General features: G+C 68.4%; 3 protein-coding genes across 8 annotated transcripts; 1 reads left to right on the top strand and 2 right to left on the bottom strand.

Annotated features, from left to right (window-relative positions):
- The first annotated feature begins 51 nt into the window (after positions 1 to 51).
- On the top strand, positions 52 to 5,312 carry LOC309601633 (vitamin K-dependent gamma-carboxylase-like). Of its 6 annotated transcripts, none has more exons than XM_082334784.1 (15): positions 52 to 88; positions 162 to 368; positions 975 to 1,104; positions 1,629 to 1,794; positions 2,145 to 2,223; positions 2,310 to 2,416; positions 2,635 to 2,798; positions 2,979 to 3,186; positions 3,653 to 3,784; positions 3,866 to 4,017; positions 4,088 to 4,257; positions 4,341 to 4,471; positions 4,541 to 4,688; positions 4,761 to 4,956; positions 5,036 to 5,312. In XM_082334784.1, exons 1-15 carry the CDS (start codon positions 61 to 63, stop codon positions 5,190 to 5,192), a joined length of 2,175 nt encoding a protein of 724 aa, XP_082190910.1. In that variant the 5' UTR covers positions 52 to 60; the 3' UTR covers positions 5,193 to 5,312. The 6 variants fall into 6 exon arrangements, 5 of the variants coding, with proteins under 5 accessions (XP_082190910.1, XP_082190911.1, XP_082190909.1 ...); XM_082334785.1 differs by having other exon boundaries at positions 946 to 1,104; positions 1,718 to 1,794; XM_082334783.1 differs by having other exon boundaries at positions 946 to 1,104; positions 2,927 to 3,186.
- A 1,115-nt stretch (positions 5,313 to 6,427) lies between these two features.
- On the bottom strand, positions 6,428 to 10,196 carry LOC309601634 (S-adenosylmethionine synthase). Its single transcript, XM_082334787.1, has 9 exons — positions 10,015 to 10,196; positions 8,363 to 8,440; positions 8,158 to 8,280; positions 7,963 to 8,075; positions 7,736 to 7,879; positions 7,431 to 7,649; positions 7,168 to 7,350; positions 6,961 to 7,094; positions 6,428 to 6,561 (listed from the first exon to the last, which is right to left on the bottom strand). The coding sequence occupies exons 1-9, from the start codon at positions 10,103 to 10,105 to the stop codon at positions 6,459 to 6,461; spliced, it is 1,188 nt and encodes a 395-aa protein (XP_082190913.1). The 5' UTR covers positions 10,106 to 10,196; the 3' UTR covers positions 6,428 to 6,458.
- Positions 10,197 to 11,830: 1,634 nt separating this feature from the next.
- On the bottom strand, positions 11,831 to 16,677 carry LOC309601531 (histone H2A.V). Its single transcript, XM_082334576.1, has 5 exons — positions 16,558 to 16,677; positions 13,129 to 13,206; positions 12,676 to 12,789; positions 12,436 to 12,565; positions 11,831 to 12,177 (listed from the first exon to the last, which is right to left on the bottom strand). The coding sequence occupies exons 1-5, from the start codon at positions 16,558 to 16,560 to the stop codon at positions 12,116 to 12,118; spliced, it is 387 nt and encodes a 128-aa protein (XP_082190702.1). The 5' UTR covers positions 16,561 to 16,677; the 3' UTR covers positions 11,831 to 12,115.
- Between the last annotated feature and the right edge of the window lie 254 nt (positions 16,678 to 16,931).

The following is a 16,931-nucleotide window of genomic DNA, read 5'->3' as shown; positions in this document are numbered from 1 at the left end:
CGCGCCCCGGGACGTGGCGTGACGTGGCGTGACGTGGCGCGAAGGGGCGGGGTCGCGGCGATGGCGGCGGCGGCGGCGGCGGCGGAGGGTAACGGGCCGGGGCGGGCGAGGGGGCTCGGTGCCCTCTGACCCCTGACCCCTGACCTCCGACCCCGCCGCAGGGCCTGCGCGGCGGAGGCGGCGGGAGGCGGCGGGGCCCCCCCCGGGCCCCCCCCGCCCCGAGGACCCCGGCCCCGGCCCCGGCCCCGGCCTGGCGCGGCGCCTGCTGGGCTTCGAGCTGCGGGAGCTGGCGCGGTGGCACCGCCTCGTCCGGCTGCTGCACCGGCCCGCCGACCCCGCCGCGCTGGGCGCCTTCCGCGGGGCCTTCGGTGAGCGGCCGCGGCGCCGGGGCTGCGGGGGGCCCGGGCGTGTGGCGGCACCCGGGGGCGGGGGGGACCCAGGGGCTGGGGCGGGGGGATCCAGGGGTTGGGGGGGATCCAGGGGTTTTGGAGGGTCCCAGGGGTTTGGGGGGATCCAGGGGTTTTGGGGGTCCCAGGCATCCAGGAGGGACCCAGGCGTTTGGGGGGGACCCAGGGATTTCGGGGGACCCAGGTGTCCAGTGGGGACTCAAGGATTTTGGGGGGGAGCCAGGCATTTGGGGGTGACCCAGGCGTTTGGGGGGGATCCAGGGTTTTGGAGGGGACCCAGGCGTTTGGGGGGACCCAGGCGTCCAAGGGGGGGAGCCAGGCATTTGGGGGGTACCCAAGGATTTGGGGGGAGCCAGGCGCTTGGGGGTGACCCGGGTGCCGGGGGGGTTGCAGGCGCCCGGGGGGACGCAGGCGCCCGGCCGTGCCACGTCGCCGCCAGCGCAAGGTCCAGGCAGGGGTTGGGGTGGGACGGGGTCAGCGCCCGCCCGGACACTGGGGTCCCGGGGGGGCCCGGGCCGCTGACACCCCCCCCCCCCAGGGCTGCTGATGGCGCTGGACGTGCCCCAGGAGCGGGGCCTGGGGCAGCTGGACCAGCGGTTCCTGGACGGGCTGGAGGTCTGCCGCTTCCCGCTGCTGCCCTTCCTGCGGCCCCTGCCCCTCGACTGGATGTACCTGCTCTACGCCGTCATGTTCCTGGGTACGGGGACGCGGTGGCGCTGGGATGGGGACGGGGCTGGGATGGGGACGGGGACGGGGTGGCGCTGGGATGGGGACGGGGTGGCGCTGGGATGGGGACGGGGCTGGGATGGGGACGGGAGACGCGGTGGCGCTGGGATGTGGACGGGGTGGCGCTGGGATGGGGACAGGGTGGCACTGGGATGGGGACGGGGCTGGGATGGGGATGGGAGACGCGGTGGGGACTGGTACTGTGGTGGGAATGGGGACGGGGTGGGCACTGGGACGGGCACGGGGATGGGCACAGGGACTGGGACGGGCACTGGGACTGGGATGGGCACAGGGAGTGGACAGGCACTGGGGTGGGCACTGGGACTGGCACTGGGATGGGTAAAGGGGCTGGGATGGGGACTGGATGGGCACTGGGCCAGGGCCGGGGCCCGGGAGGGGAGCGGGGAGGGACGGGGGTCTCCGGGGCGGGGGCCGCGGCGGCGGAGGGGCCGGGCAGGGCGGGACGCGGGGCCAGGAGGGCTGCGGTGCCCGCAGGGGCGCTGGGCGTGATGGCGGGGTGCTGCTACCGCCTGAGCTGCGCCGCCTTCCTGGGGCCCTACTGGTACCTGCTGCTGCTGGACAAGACCTCCTGGAACAACCACTCCTACCTCTACGGGCTGCTGGCCTTCCAGCTGGCGCTGCTGGGCGCCGACCGCTACGGGTGGGCAGCGGGCCCCCGGGGGTGGCCCTGGGGACGGCGCTGGCACCGGGCTCTGCAGAGCGCCGGGGCCGCTGCGGTGGTGGGGTGGCACAGTCCCCGGTGGCCTCCGTGGGGTGGCACGAGGTCTGGTGTCACCCGTGGGCGCTGGGTCCCCGTGGGGGGGGCGGAGGGGTCCCCGTGGCTCTGTGTCCCCAGGGGTGGCACGGGTCCTGGTGTCCCCGGCAGCAGCGGGGTCCCCGTGGCTCTGTCCCCCCGTGGGGTGGTGGCACGTGTCCTCTGTGGCGCTGACGAGGGTGACCCTTTCTCCGGGGGTCCCCCCGTGTCCCCGCTGCCGCCCCGTGTCCCCGCAGGTCCCTGGACGGGCTCCTGCGTCCCCAGAAGAGGAACGCCCACGTCCCGCTGTGGAACTACGCCCTGCTGCGCGCCCAGGTGGGCGCCCGGACGCCGGGGTCCCCTCGTCCCCCGCCCCGGGGTCCCCTCCGGGACCGCCCCTCACCCCTGCCTCCCCTCCCCAGATCTTCATCGTCTACTTCATCGCGGGGCTGAAGAAGCTGGACGCCGACTGGGTGGGCGGCTACTCCATGGGCTCCCTCGCCCGCCACTGGCTCTTCGCACCCTTCAGGTGAGGAGGAGGAGGGTGACGGGGTGAGGAGGAGAGGGGTGACGGGGTGAGGAGGAGGAGGGTGACGGGGTGAGGAGGAGAGGGGTGACGGGGTGAGGAGGAGGAGGGTGACGGGGTGAGGAGGAGAGGGGTGACGGGGTGAGGAGGAGGAGGGTGACGGGGTGAGGAGGAGAGGGGTGACGGGGTGAGGAGGAGGAGGGTGACGGCCCCCCCCGCAGGCTGGTGCTGTCGGAGGAGATGACCAGCCTGCTGGTGGTCCACGGCGGGGGGCTGGTCCTCGACCTCTCCGCCGGCTTCCTCCTCTTCTTCGACGCCACCCGGCCCGTCGCCCTCTTCTTCGTCACCTACTTCCACTGCATGAACTCCCAGCTCTTCAGCATTGGTGAGACACCCGGGGGGTGGGGGACACGGCGCCCTTCCCACCCCCCAGAGCACCCCGACCCCCTTCCCGCCACCCTGGGGGACCCCGGCGCGCGGTGGGGGTCCCTCAGGCGTCCCCGTGTCCCCCAGGGATGTTCCCCTACACCATGCTGGCCAGCAGCGGGCTCTTCTGCCACCCCAGCTGGCCCCGGCGCCTCTGCGCCCGCTGCCCGCCCTGGCTGCGGCGGCTGCTGCCCAGCACCCGGCCCCCCCAGCCCAGCCCCGACTGCCACTACGGGGGACGGGGGGCGCGGGGGAGCCTTCGGCCTCGCCAGCATCTGGCCGCTGCCTTCACCCTCCTCTACGTGCTGGAGCAGCTCTTCCTGCCCTACTCCCACTTCATCACCCAGGTGGGGGCACTGGGGGGGGGCGAAGGGGGGGCAGACGGGCACTGCCGGGGCGAGGGTGCGGTTTTGGGGACGCGGGGGCATTTTTTGAGAGGTGGGGGGTATTTCTGGAGAAGTGGGGGGCATTTGGGGGGACGTGGGAGACACTTTGGGGGACATGGGGCATTTTGGGGGATGTGAGGGCATTTTTGGGGACATGGGGAGCATTTTTGGGGACGTAAGGGCATTCGTGGGGACATGGGGGGCATTTTGGGGGACATGAGGAGCATTTTTTGGGACACGAGGGCATTTTTGGGGACGTAGAGGGCATTTTTGGGACACTGCTGGGGGGCCACAGGGGTAAGGACCGGGGGGGGCTGATGCAGGGGATGAAGGAGGGGGGTCCCCATCCCCTCCTCGTCACCGTGGGGTGGGGACACCGCTGTCCCCCGGTGCGGCCCCCCCTCCACGTGTCCTGTCCTCCCCCCAGGGCTACAACAACTGGACCAACGGCCTGTACGGCTACTCCTGGGACATGATGGTCCACTCCCGCTTCCACCAGCACGTCAAGATCACCTACCGCGACGGGCTCACCGGGGAGGTGGGCTACCTCAAACCGGGGGTGAGCGGGGACCCCGGGGCGGGGCGGGGGGGCACGGGGGGGCCCCGCCAGCGGCACAACCAGGCGACCCCCCCGGGGTAGGTGTTCACGCAGAGCCGGCGCTGGAAGGACCACGCGGACATGCTGAAGCAGTACTCGACCTGCCTGAGCCGCCTCCTGCCCCGCTACAACGTCTCCCAGCCCCAGATCTACTTCGACGTTTGGGTTTCCATCAACGACCGCTTCCAGCAGAGGTTCGGGGGGGACCCGCGCCGTCGGGGGGGGCGCGGGGGGCGAGGGGGTGCTGACGGCCCGTCCCCGCAGGCTGGTGGACCCGCGGGTGGACCTGGTGCGGGCGCCGTGGTCCCCGTGGTCGCCCACGCCCTGGCTGCTGCCGCTGCTGCTGGAGCTGTCGCCCTGGCGGGAGCGGCTGCAGGAGCTGGAGAGCCAGCTGGACGGACACACGGACGCCGTCTTCATCGCCGACTTCCCCGGTACAGGGATGGGGGGATCCCCTGGCTTCGGGGGGCACCCACCTTTGGGGGGCTCACCCCTTTTTTTTTGTCTCCTTCCCCAGGCCTGCACTTGGAGAATTTTGTCAGCGAGGACCTGGGTAACACCAGCCTGCGGGTGCTGCGGGGAGAAGTGCTGGTGGAGCTGGTGGAGCAGCACCGCAACCGCTCCCTGCGGGAGGGCGAGGGGATGCAGGTGAGGCCCGGGGGGGCCGCGGCGGGGTTTGGGGGGGCCCCGGGGTGCTGACGGCCCCCCCGCGCCCAGCTGCCGGCGGGGCAGTACCACAAGGTGCACACGGTGTCGCCGGAGCCCTCCTGCTACATGTACCTCTACGTCAACACCACGGCGCTGGCGCTGGAGCGGAACCTGACGCGGCTGCAGGAGCTGCGGGAGCGGGTGCGCAACGGCACCGGTGAGCGCCGGGGCTCGGGGAGGGCGCGGGGGCCCCCGAACCCCCCGCCTCACCCCCGCCTCGTCCCCGCAGAGAAGGAGCCGCTGCCCCCCGAGCTGCGGCCCATCCTGGGGGAGCCGCTGGCGGCGGGGACGCCGGCCGACCCGGTGGTGATGGCCTTCCTGCGGCGGCAGCGGCGGCTGGAGGAGCAAACGCGGCGGCGGGAGGCCGGCTTGGCCCAGCGCCTCCACCGCTTCCTCCGCAAGAAATTCTACCTCTTCCGCCGCAGGTGAGAGCCCCAAAATCGCCTTTTTTTCCCCTCATTTCCCCCCCCATTGCATTACTGACCCCCCCGCCAACCCTCGCAGTGCCCTGATGACCTGCATCTCCCTCCGCAACCTGGCGCTGGGCCGGCCGCCCCTGCAGCAGCTGGCGCAGGAGGTGGCCTTCGCCAACTGGCGCGGTGAGGAGGAGGAGGCGCGGCGGGAGGGCGGCGGCGAGGGCCCGGGGGGCCCCGAGCTCTGAGCGCCCCAATAAACTCAAGCGTGCCTCGGTTTCCCCCCGCCCCGGCTGCAGGCGGAGGCAGGTACCGTTTGAACCCAGCACTTTTATTGAGATTTCTTTTAGTTTCTTTTGTTTTTGGAATCGGTGAAATCGAAACAAACGTAATAAAACCTCCAGAAAAATATTAAAAGAAAGAAAAAAACAAAAAAAAAAAAAAGAGAAAGCCCCCCCCTCACCCCCACCCCCAGGCACCGCTGGGGTGCCGGCCCCGGGACGGGCAGGTAAACAAGCCGGCTTCTCTGTACCACACCGGCCAAATGCGCCGCGCTCCCGGGGCCGGGCGGCCCCAGCGCTTGCCTGCCCCTCTCCCCCTCCGTCAATAAACCCGATTTCCCCCTTTTTTGCCCCGATTCGGAGGCCGTCTGGGCCTCCCGGGGGCGGGGAAAGGCGGCTGGAGGGGGGTGAGGGTGCTGGGGGGGGCTTTCAGGAAAAAAAAAATCAAGAGCTGCCGTCTGAGCCCGGGGGCTTCTCTGTACTCACGCCCCGCGCCTCAGCACACAATAAATACACCGCTAGAAAAAACGTTCAAGTATGAAGGGCCAAATCCCTCCCCTTTTCCCCCAAAAATATATATATAAAGCTCGGCCGAGCCCCCCCCGGCGCCGAGCCGGGGGCGGGCGGGGGGCTGTGCAGTTGTGGAGTCACTTCAGCTTTCTTATAAAGAAAAAAAAACCATTAAAATACTTTCCTCCGGTACCAAACCCGCATGGGGGGGGCGGGGGGGGGTGGTTTTAACACCGTCCCCCCCCCCAAAACGTGCGTCCTCCGAAAGAGAGGTTTAAAATTTGGGTTTAAGAACAAAACCAGCACCAGCGAGGTCCCGGCGGGGAAAGGGGGGACCCGAAATGTGGCGTGTGCCCCCCGCCCCGCGGCGGGACGGAGCGGGGGGAGCGCTCGGGGGGGCTTTCTGCCGTCTCTGAGCTCAGACGTCACACGTGAGAGTGGGGGGGTTTAAAAAGAAGCCGGAGGGATCGGCGGCCACGGGGCGGGGGCTGGGGGAACGGCACGAGGCCGCGCGTGGTCCCCACGCAACCGAAACGATGGCGAGAGAGAGAGAGAGAGAGAGAGAGAGAGAGAAAGAGCGAGAGCGAGGGGGGGACACGGGGCCGGGGGAGCCTGGGGGCCCGGGAGCTCTTTCCCCCAGAGCCCGCGAGCTTCTCTGTAGCCTACGCCCGCGGGAGTGGGGGGAAAAAGCCTAACAAGGCTTTTTTTTTTTTTCTTTTTTTTTCAATATTTTAGTTTTTTGGGAACTTCCCAAGGGAAACTGTCCCTACCAAAGTGGCCATAGGCTGCGGTCCTCTGATAGAGGGGCTTCTTCAGATCCAGATCCCTGGAATATACAAGTCCTCAACTCAGTAAAGAGGATGCGGCCGCGCTCTCGCCCCTTCCCTGCCTGGCCGGGGGGTCTGCGGCGGCGCCTCCGTCTCCTCCCCGTCCCCGGGGGCGGTTGGAGCTTCCCCGGTCGCCCCCCGCCCCCTCCCCACGTCCCGAGAAGCCGGAGAAGCTCCAAGCGCTCGGCTCTCGGCGGATACTTACCCCCGTCCGCGCCCGAAAGCGCTTTTATCTTCCGGCATAAGCGACTCTCCTTGCCGGCTCCAGCTGCGCCAGGCGGTGACCGCGGCTGCTGCGGGGCCGGGGAGGGGCCCCCGCACGCTGCCGCCGCCCCGGTGTCCCCCCGCCCTCTCCTCTCCCCGCGGCGCGTGCCCCCCCCTCTCCCGGCGCCCGTTACCTGACGATCACCCCGGGGCGGAGGTCGAAGTTCTTCTTGACGATCTCCAGCAGCTCCCGCTCGCTCTTCTGGGAGGTGCCGTAGTGGAAGATGGAGATGGAGAGGGGGTGGGACACCCCGATGGCGTAGGAGACCTGCGGGGAGGGGAGGGGTTGAGCCGGCGGAGCCCCCGAAAGCGCGGGGAGGGGGAGCGGCGCCTGCACCCACCTGCACCAGCACCCTGCGGCACAGCCCGGCCTTGATCAGGGATTTGGCCACCCAGCGCGCGGCGTAGGCGGCCGAGCGATCCACCTTGGTGTAATCCTTCCCCGAGAAGGCGCCGCCGCCGTGGGCCCCCCAGCCCCCGTAGGTATCCACGATGATCTTGCGGCCCGTCAGACCGGCGTCACCCTGCGAGGGACAACGCCGTCACCGCCGCGCCGCCGCCGCGCCGGCACGGCCTCAAGCGGGAAAGGAAAAGCCCGCCCTACCTGGGGGCCGCCGATGACGAAGCGGCCGCTGGGCTGGAGGTGGTAGATGGTGTCGTCATCCAGGTACTTGGCCGGCACCACCGCCTTGATCACCTTCTCCTTCAGCGCGTCCCGCATCTCGTCCAGGCACACCTCCTCGTCGTGCTGCACCGAGATGACGATGGTGTGCACCCGGATGGGGATGACGGCGCCGCGGTCCTGCATGTACTGAACCGTCACCTGCGGGGGGACGCGGGGCGATCAGGCGGGAGGGCTGGGGGCTCGGAGCCCTTTGGGGGTCCCCCCCGAGGCGGCGGGGCCCTCACCTGCGTCTTGGAGTCGGGGCGCAGCCAGGGCAGGGTGCCGTTCCGCCGCAGCTCGGCCAGTTTGGCGTTCAGCTTGTGGGCCAGGACGATGGTGAGGGGCATGCACTCCTCCGTCTCGTCCGTGGCGTAGCCGAACATCAGGCCCTGCGGCAGAGGGAGGGGGGCGATGAAGCCGCGACCCCTCCGGCTGAGCCGCGGTGGCTGACGCGGCAACGGGGGGCACCCACCTGGTCCCCGGCGCCGATGTCCTCCTCGCTGCGGTCCAGGTGGACGCCCTGGGCGATGTCGGGCGACTGCTGCTCCAGGGCCACCAGCACGTTGCACGTCTTATAGTCGAAGCCTGGGGCAGAGCGGAGGCTGCGGTGAGCCCGGCGCGCCAAACCCCGCGCCGGCAGCGAGCCGGTGACCCCCGCGGCACGTACCTTTGGAGGAATCGTCGTAACCGATGTGCTTGATGGTGTCCCGGACCACCTTCTGGTAGTCGACGGCGGCCCGGGAGGTGATCTCCCCTGCCAGCAGGATCATCCCCGTCTTCGCCACCGTTTCTGAAGGGAAAGAGGAGGACGTCAGCGCTGACGTCACCAGCACGGAGCCAGCGTCACCCTGCGTCCCCGGGGAGCGACTCACCGCAGGCCACCTTGGCGTCGGGGTCCTGCTTGAGGTGGGCGTCCAGCACGGCGTCACTGATCTGGTCGCAGATTTTATCTGGGAAGGGGACAGGGAGCGGGAGGCCGTCAGGGCGGCGCGGCACGGCCCTTCCTTCCGGAGCCACCGGCCCTCGGCACAGCCGCGGCCACACTAAGCTGGGCTCCGGAGCGGTGGCCGAGCACAAGCCTTCCCTTAAGCCGGCAGCCTCCCGCGGCGCACACAGCCCTCGCCTTGTGCCACGCCGGGCTTTTTGCCTGGAATTCCAGGCATTTACCAGTTAAGCTCCAGTTACAGCCGGGTCAGGATTGTGTTCAGCCACCTACGGCACTGCCGAGCCCCGGCTTCCCGATTCCGGAGCTTTCTGAATCCAGAGCGTGACGGCCTCCCAGCAGCTCGGCTCCCGGGGGGGGGTGCCTGATGCCGGCAGCTACCCCGGAGCACGCCTGGCCAGCTCCCACCGGATCCCCAGGTCCCTCCAGTAGCCGGCATGTTTTATTCTGGGCGAGGCAGAGCCCGCTCCCGGCGCTCCCCAAGGGCCGCTCGGGGCTCGGCGGTGAATAAGCAACTTTCCTCGGCCTGCGGACGTCCTTGGCAGTGACCTTTCGGGCCGGATTCAGGAAAGGATGAGGCAGCGCCTCGCTGGGGCGCGGGGAGGCGGCTCCCCCGGCCGGGTCTTGGGGCTAAAGAGCGCGGGAACGGATCTTTCCCCCATGCACGGTTGCTGAACTCCTTTTCCCTCGTGGCAGCGCCCGATTTGGGGTGCGGGGAGCCCCGAGCACCCCCAGACGGGCCGCAGGGCCCTGGTTACGCCGTGGGGCGGCGCGGGTGCAGCCGGGCGGGCCGGGGGGGCGATGGGAAACCGCATCTGCGGGCGGGCTGGCCGGCGGGGGCGCGGGGAGCCGCGGGCGCTGGCGGGCAGGGAGCAGGCAGCTGCCTGCACAGCTTGCCAGTCATGTGCCGAAACCGGCGAGCACAAAGGCGGGGGGAGGCCGGCGCGGCGCGGCACCGCGCCGAGAGGCGGCCTGGGGGCGCGGGGGGCTGAAGGAGCCCCCGTGGGGGCCCTGAGCCTCCAGATGCGGGGGGGAACATCTGGAGAGCCCCCGGCAGCGCCGGGGGCGGGCAGGGCGCTCCGCCCCCGCCCGGGCAGCGGGAGGCGGGGACCCCCGCGGCGGGGGGGCAGGGTGCTGAGGGCGGGGACCCCCCCCGGGCCCGCCGCGGCCCCCGCAGCCACCCGGGGACCCCCCGGGGGCCGCCGCCCTGCGGGAGCTGCTTCGTCACGGCCCCCCCCGCCGTTGCGTCACCCGGTAAGGACGCCCCCCCCGTGCGTGTCGTGTGCGTGTCGTGTCCCGTCGTGTGTCGTCCCCCCCCCCGCCCCACGCGGGAAGCACGTGCGCGCCGGGGCCCGCAATGCGGCGCGCGCCGCCCCGCACTGCGCGCGCGCCCTATGGCGTCACGCACCCCCCACCCACCACCCCCCAAACCTGTGTCCATCCATCCGTCCGTCCGTCCGTCCCCTCCCGGGTGCGCCCCCTCCCCTCCTCATCTTCCGCCTCCCCCCGCCCGTCCTGAGGCGGCCGCGCGCCGCCGCCGGGCCCGCGCCTGCGCGTTCGCCGCCCCGCCGCGGCCCGCACCTGGGTGCCCCTCGCCCACGGATTCGGAGGTGAAGAGGAAGGTGCCCTCCTCGATGAACACCTCGTGGAAGCCGTTGAGTTGCCCGTTCATGGCGGCGGCGACGGCGGAGAAGCAGCAACAGCGGCGGCGGCGGCAGCGGCGGCGGGCGGGAGCGCGGGAGGCGGCAGAGCACTGCGACGGCCGCAACGGACTGAGCGCGGCGCCCTCCGCCCCGCCCCTATTTATACCCTCCTCGCCCCGCCCCGCCGCCTCCTCCTACCAATGCCGAGCGCCGAACGCGCCGCGGGGGCGGGGCGGCGGAACCACTGCCGGCGGGCGGGGGGGGCGGGTTACGTAACGCCGGGAGCGGCCTCCCCCGCTGCCGCTTCCCCCGTCCCCCCGCGTTCCCCGGGGCGGCAGACAGGCTCGGAAGGGCGGCCGGGGCGTCTCGCCTTCCTCCCGGCGTGCGGCGGGGCGGGCGGGCACCGGCGCCCTCCGCCGCTCCCCCCCGGTGCGGCCGCATGGAGCCTCCCTCGCTGCCGAGGCGCGGAGCGGCGGGCGCGTGCGCTGTGCGGCGGAGCGGGGGCGCGCATGCGCGATGGGGCGGCGGCGGGCGGCGAGGACGGGGCCCCCCCCCCGCCGCCATCTTGCGGGCTGAGCGGCCCCGCCATTGTGCGGCCCTCGGCCCCGCCGCCCCCCGGTACCGGCTCCCCGCGCCCCGCCCCGCCGCCTCCTGCCCCACCCCAACGCCTCCCGCCGCCATCTTGTGAGGGCGGCGGCGGCACCGCCACAGCCGAGGGCGCGCAGGCCGGGCCCGGTTCTGCCAACCGGTACCGGGCCCCCGGGGCCGCCCCAGGCGCTGCGGGCCGGCGGGAGGGGGCTGGGGCGGCGGGCGGCGGTGGGAGCGGGCGGCCTCTCGCCGCCTGATGCAACCGGCCGCCGGCATTGCCAGTGCTGGAGCCTCCCCAGCGCCCGCCGGCCCGCGGCACCTGCGCGGCTGCCGGCCAGGCCCCGCCCGGGGCAGGCGCGGGGAGCCGGGCCCTGGCGCCGGCGTCGCCCCGGGGCGCGGGGTGGGGCGGGAGCGAGCCCGGACGGGCCCCGGTCAGCGGGGCAAGGAGCCACGTGGCCAGGACAGACGGGCACCCAGGCCCCGCGCACGCAGGACAGACAGACACGCACCTGGGACCCATGCGCCCAGGACAGACGGACACCTGGGACTCAGCTGCCCAGGACAGACACATACCCAGAATCCCAATACCCAGGACAGACGGACACCCAACACCCATCTGCCCAGGGCAGATGGACACCCAGGACAGATGGACACCTGGGACTCACACCCCCAGGACAGACACCTGGGACACATGCACCCAGGACAGACGGACACCTGACACCCATATGCCCAGGGCAGATGGACACCCAGGACAGACGGACACCTGGGACTCACACCCCCAGGACAGACACCTGGGACACATGCACCCAGGACAGACAGACACCTGACACCCATATGCCCAGGGCAGACGGACAACTGGGGAGCCCCTGCCCAGGGCAGATGGATACTCAGGACAGACGGACACCCAGGACCCACAGCCCCAAGCCTCACACCCCCAGGACAGACACCCGGGACCCATGCACCCAGGACAGACGGACACCTGACACCCATATGCCCAGGGCAGACGGACACCCAGGGCCCCCACCCCCTGGACAGACGGACAGGTCTGTCCCCCCGGGGCGGGGCGGGGCCCGGCCGTGGGGGCGGGGCGGGGGCGTGGCCCCGCCCGGCCCCGCCCCGTGGGCGCTCAGAGCACAGCCAGGCAGCTGGGGATTTTTTTTTTTTTGTCGTTTTTTTTTGTAAAAAATGGTTTCTCCGTTCCATTTTTGTATAAAACCCGGGGGAGCAGCCGAGCCCCTCGACCACCGCCCCAACTGCTGCCGCCTGCCAAGGTACAACTGCGCGTCAAACTTTGAATCTAAAGCCCATACCAACGGTTTCTCCTCTACAGTCAATTGGCTACGCTCTTCCTTTGAACTATTCCTTAAAAAAATTCCACGTATCCCCAAGATTTCTTCTGTCCCGGGTACAGTATGACAATGGGAGGGAGCGGGCCGCTTTTTTTTTCCTCTCTACGCCGTCTTCTGTTGTCCCTTCTTTCCGATCAGAGACTTGTGGATGTGGGGGATGACGCCTGCGGAGAGAGGAGGAGGAGGAGGGTTCCCGTCAGACTTCCCACACGGCTCCGAGAAATCCGCCGTTCCCAGCGGAGTTCTGCGATAGCCCGGCGCAAACGCCTCCTCCCGCTCGACGGATCACCCCCCCGGCGCTCCAGTCGGATCCAGGGAAGCAGCGAGCCTCTGGTATCGATCACCGCTGCCGAATTCCCATCTAATTTTCCCATATTTTTTTTTTTAAATTCCCAGTTTGGGAAGGGGGGGACGATACCCACCGCCCCCGGCAATGGTGGCTTTGATCAGGGAATCCAATTCCTCATCGCCGCGGATCGCCAGCTGCAAGTGACGGGGGGTGATCCGCTTGACTTTAAGATCCTTTGAAGCGTTGCCCGCCAGCTCCAGCACCTGCCGAGAAAAATCGGGAAGACACTCGGGATCCCGAGGGACACGGGGATTTTTATTTTGTTTTGTTTTACGTTCTGTTGTAAGGGAGGAAGGGAAGCGCGGGGACCCACCTCGGCGGTGAGGTACTCGAGGATGGCGGCGCTGTAGACGGCGGCGGTGGCGCCCACTCGCCCGTGGCTGGTGGTGCGAGTCTTCAAGTGCCTGTGGATCCGGCCCACCGGGAACTGGGCGGGGGCAACCGACACCTCGTTAGCACCCCCAGCCTCGTTAGCACCCCCAGCCCCTGCGCCTCCGCAGAACGACACCCACACAGAGCCGCCCGCGGGATTGCGCGGCCCTGATCCAAATCCGTCCTCGCGCCCTCTCCGTAGGAGAGGCGGATCCTGCCCCAGGCAGGAGGCAGCCCCTGCGAGCCCCCGTCGCTCCGTAGGGACAACGCAAATCACAAAACACGAAGTTTTCACCCCCCAAAAAAGGGTTTGGGGCAACCGGCCGCCCAAAGTGGAATTTTCCCTCGGCAATTCCCGTTTCACGAGGAGACGGCGGGCGCCGGCATGCCTTACCTGCAGCCCGGCTCTCTGTGAGCGCGACACCGCCTTGGCCTTGGCCTTCCCGCTGTCCTTGCCCGCCTTGCCACCAGCCTGCAAGAGAGAAAGGCGCCTGTTAATTAACCTTAATTAACCCGGAGAGACGGGCCGCGCTGTAATCCGAGGCAAACGCGCTCTCTGCCGCCGCAGGAAACTTGTGGCCTCTCCAACGACCCGAAACGAGGCGAATTTGAGGGGACGAGGGGGTTCAAGGGGCGCAGCGGCTGCTTTCTCGCCCCGGGCGTCTGTCTGCCACTTCCTGCTACCGCTATTCCCATTATTTTCCAGAAAACGCCAAACGGGAGGAAACCAGCCCAAAGAGCCTGCGTGGTTTTGTTGCGGCAGTTGTGAAACAGTTTGATTTCAGATTCGTTTTCTCTGACGGCCGGCGCGCGGCAGGACACTGTTTCTGAACGCAGGAATTTGCAGACCAGGCCTGCGGGGTTCAAGGGCAATTCCCTTCCTGCTCCGGAGCGGAAAATTGTCAGGGAGCCCCAGAAATCACGGACTTAGTGAAAATCGTGTTGCGGGGGGGGCGGCAAAACCCCTGAAGCGCGAGAGTTTGGAAGCTGCTGAGAAACGAGGAAGAACCGAACGTGGGTTCGCCAGGCTCTCGGGCATCCGCGTGAAGGAAATGAATCGATTCGAGGGATAATGAAAGAAAGCGCGACGTCGCTAATGGCTAACGAGAGCCGCTTCTAACGAAGGTGAGAGCGGCGGGCGGCGCAGCAGGGCGGTGGGGAAGAGCCCGCAGCCCCCCATGCGACTGGTGGTTTGTACCGCAGGGAGAAGGGAAGCCTCGCAACGATGGCAATTACATTTAACGGCCGGGCCGTGCCCAGACCTGCTGGTACCACCCCAAAACCCGCTCCCTGTCAGAAAAACAGCAGCTATAACCCCCAGAATTAAGCCTCCCGGCCCCCGTACAGCCACCGCAAAGGGAAAGCAGAGCCCTAAAAGCATCCACGCTCATAATCCCCATTTTTACATCACGCGTTGATCACGCAATCCCAATGCAATCCCCAGCCCCTTCAAAAAAGGGGGAATGACGTCTCGCTGTCAGGGAGCGGAAAGCTGCCGCCAGCCCTTCTTGCTCACTCGGAATGAACCGCAGGATCCAGAGATCCCTGGAGACCGAGATGACGCTAACTGAGCATATTAATCCTTAACATAAGGCACCGGCTCAACACTGGGATATCCAAGATCCGCGTCCCATCCCAGCGAGGTGGGAGTTAACACCTCGCACCAGCTGGGGAGCGCCGGCTGGGCTTAAACTCAAATATTGAAAAAGAAATAAATCGCATGGGGAAAATATTTACTCTGGAGGCAATAAACCAAGCGGAGGGAGGTGGGCAGGAGAGCCGGGCCGGCGTGCTGCGGCACCGAGCGCAGGTGGGTTCCTCCCCACGGCAGAGATCCGGCTGCGGGAATGCTGGCATCCTGCAAACCCGCTCGGCGTTTTGGCAGCCAACGGCAGGACAGGAGCGTCTTCAGAAGCCGTTGGCTCTGGTCTGTTATGAGAGCGGCTGAGGGATGACTTGGAGACGCCTCCAGAAGCGCTTTGAAGCGCCGACGACGCTGCCTGCGCTGTGGTGAAGCATCAGGAGTTACTTTTATCAGTAGAAAACATCACTCAGTAAAACTTCAAAAATCAGGAAGGGAGATCTGGGGATATTTCCACGCTCTGGAAATAAAAGACGGCTCTGGGAAAAGCCCTGGCTGTTCACACCGAGGGCTTTTATCAGCCAGCTGTGAACTTTCCCACTTCTCCGTCAAGTTTTCCAGCCGGCAGCTGCCCGCCCGATGCTTCTTTACACGATATTTGACTAAAAGAGGGAAGAAAAGCCTCGCAGCGGAAGTCCCGAGGTTTGTCTCCACCTTCACCAACATCTAAGCCGTCTGCGGGGTTTGCAGAGGAAACGCCGCAACAGGTTCCCACAGCCGAGCCGCCACCGGCTCCCTGCGGAAGCTCATCCCCCTCCCGGCCACGGTCCCGGCGGAGGAACGAGGGCTCCTTGATGAACGTCGCCTTCGCGGTGTGGAGATTTCCTCCTCTTCCTCGGGATGCGGCGCTCGCGGGGGCTCAGTCGGGTTGGAGACGGCAGCGATTCCCTTCTTCATCCGGGGGGACCGCGCCGACGGGTGCAGGAACACGACGCCTCCTTCCCTTCTCCCCACAGAAGCACGTTCCCACATTGAAACGCCACCAGATTGAACGCGCTGGGTCTCTCGCAACCGACAAGCAGCTTTTTTTTTTTTATTCTCCTCGTTTCAAACGGGACTAAAATACTTCAAAAAGCAACTTTTTATCTGTTGCCACAAGTTACGAGATATCCTCCAGCGCCGGCGAGGGTTGCATAATCTCGCAGAGCGTTTCCATGTTAACCCTTAGCGATCGGGGCCCTTATCTCCCTCCTCGTACCCTAAACGGCGGTTACAGACCCTGCAGCCGTGACTTCCACGAGTTTCAGGCACCAGGCCACAGGAATAAGGCACCGAGGAGGATCAAACCCCGGCCTTCTCCCCGCAAGGAGCCAGACCCTTCCTTGGGAAGCCACCGGCGAGCTCCGCCGAGAGCCGAGGCGCGCAGGGATGTCAGTTAGAACCTAAACCGTGGAAACCAAAGGCTCCTGGGGGCAGGGGCTACCTGGGGAAGGCGGCCGGGCCGCTTGACAGGCGTCCTTCGGACCACTTGCTCCTGGCTCAGCAGGTTTTACGCCCCTGACAATCAGTTTGCTACCACACAATCAACTTTTAAGATATATAAGCACGGAAAGTAGCTGTAAAGAGGCAGTTTCCCCTCCAAAACCCATGAAATGAGGGCAGCCACGGCGTCTCCCAGCCGCCCCGGGAGAGCTTTGACAGCCCAAGGGAGGCACCGGCTGCGCCGCTCCCCGCCCGGCCGGCGGGGCCGGGCCCCCGGGAAGCGGCACGAAGCCTCCCCCGAAGGGCCCCGCAACGAGACAAAAGTCGGCGAGAGGCTTCGGTTACACAACGGCGGCAGCCCCGGGGAGCCCGAGGGGGCTTTCGGCGGCCTTCCAGGCGCCCCGCCAAGGGGAGGCTCCCGGGGGAGCCCCTCGGGGAGGGCAGCGAGCGGCGCCGAGCCCAAGGTCACGGATCGGTGACAGAGCCCGGCGCAGGAGCCGCCCGTTCGCTCCCCCGCCGCGGCCCCGGGCCTCTCGCCGAGAGAGGCCTCCCCCGGCCGCGGCTCCCCGCTGACAGCGGCGGCTCCAGCCCCCGCCGGGCGCCCCCGTCAGCCCCGGGCCTGCGGCCAACCCCCCCGGCCCAGCGGGGAAGCGGCGCCTCCCGACCTCGGCCTCCCACCGGCTCCGGTCCCGGCCCCGGAGCCCCCCCCGCGCCCCCTGAGGAGCCGGACCGAGCCCGGCCGCCGCCCCCGCCCCTCACCATGGTGCCGTCGCCGCCGCCTGAGCTCCGGTCCCGAGTCCGCGCTGGAGCCGCCTCAGGAGCCGCCAGACAATAACCCGCCCGAGCGCGAAGAGGGAGCCCGGCCTGCCGCGGCGACCTCCAGCCAATGGAGACGCCTCATACTAGTTTGAACATCCCGCTAGGGCCAATCGCGGCGCCGCTTCTTGCCCCCCCGCTGGCTCCGCCCCGCGGCCCGTTTAACGGCTGTTTTTTCCTTTGCACACGGCACGCAGGGGTGAGGGCGGGGGGCGTGCCCGGCGCCTCCGAGCCGGTGGGCGGTGCAGCGGAGTGACGTGATCGCCGACCAATAGAAAGAGCCGTCCGTCTGGCGAGAGGCGGTGCCGGGCTGACAG

The sequence above is a fragment of the Platalea leucorodia genome (assembly GCF_965183815.1).
Source record: "Platalea leucorodia genome assembly, chromosome: W".
Taxonomy (NCBI): Eukaryota; Metazoa; Chordata; class Aves; order Pelecaniformes; family Threskiornithidae; genus Platalea; species Platalea leucorodia.
The sequence above is the reverse complement of the archived record's forward strand: the minus strand, read 5'-3'. Positions and strand labels throughout refer to the sequence as shown.

What these genes read in the sequence shown, in the direction of transcription:
- LOC309601633 (XM_082334782.1), top strand. Translation starts at nt 61, where the DNA reads ATGGCGGCGGCGGCGGCGGCGGCGGAGG. An exon ending in CGCCTTCCGCGGGGCCTTCG is followed by an intron (nt 369 to 974) that starts GTGAGCGGCCGC and finishes GACGTGCCCCAG; the next exon opens with GAGCGGGGCCTGGGGCAGCT. An exon ending in TGGGCTACCTCAAACCGGGG is followed by an intron (nt 3,785 to 3,865) that starts GTGAGCGGGGAC and finishes CCCCCGGGGTAG; the next exon opens with GTGTTCACGCAGAGCCGGCG.
- LOC309601634 (XM_082334787.1), bottom strand. Translation starts at nt 10,105, where the DNA reads ATGAACGGGCAACTCAACGGCTTCCACGAGGTGTTCATCGAGGAGGGC. An exon ending in TTACGACGATTCCTCCAAAG is followed by an intron (nt 8,076 to 8,157) that starts GTACGTGCCGCG and finishes GCTCTGCCCCAG; the next exon opens with GCTTCGACTATAAGACGTGC. An exon ending in TCGTCATCGGCGGCCCCCAG is followed by an intron (nt 7,351 to 7,430) that starts GTAGGGCGGGCT and finishes TGTCCCTCGCAG; the next exon opens with GGTGACGCCGGTCTGACGGG.
- LOC309601531 (XM_082334576.1), bottom strand. An exon ending in CACAGAGAGCCGGGCTGCAG is followed by an intron (nt 12,790 to 13,128) that starts GTAAGGCATGCC and finishes GCCCCCGCCCAG; the next exon opens with TTCCCGGTGGGCCGGATCCA. An exon ending in AGCCACCATTGCCGGGGGCG is followed by an intron (nt 12,178 to 12,435) that starts GTGGGTATCGTC and finishes CTCTCTCCGCAG; the next exon opens with GCGTCATCCCCCACATCCAC.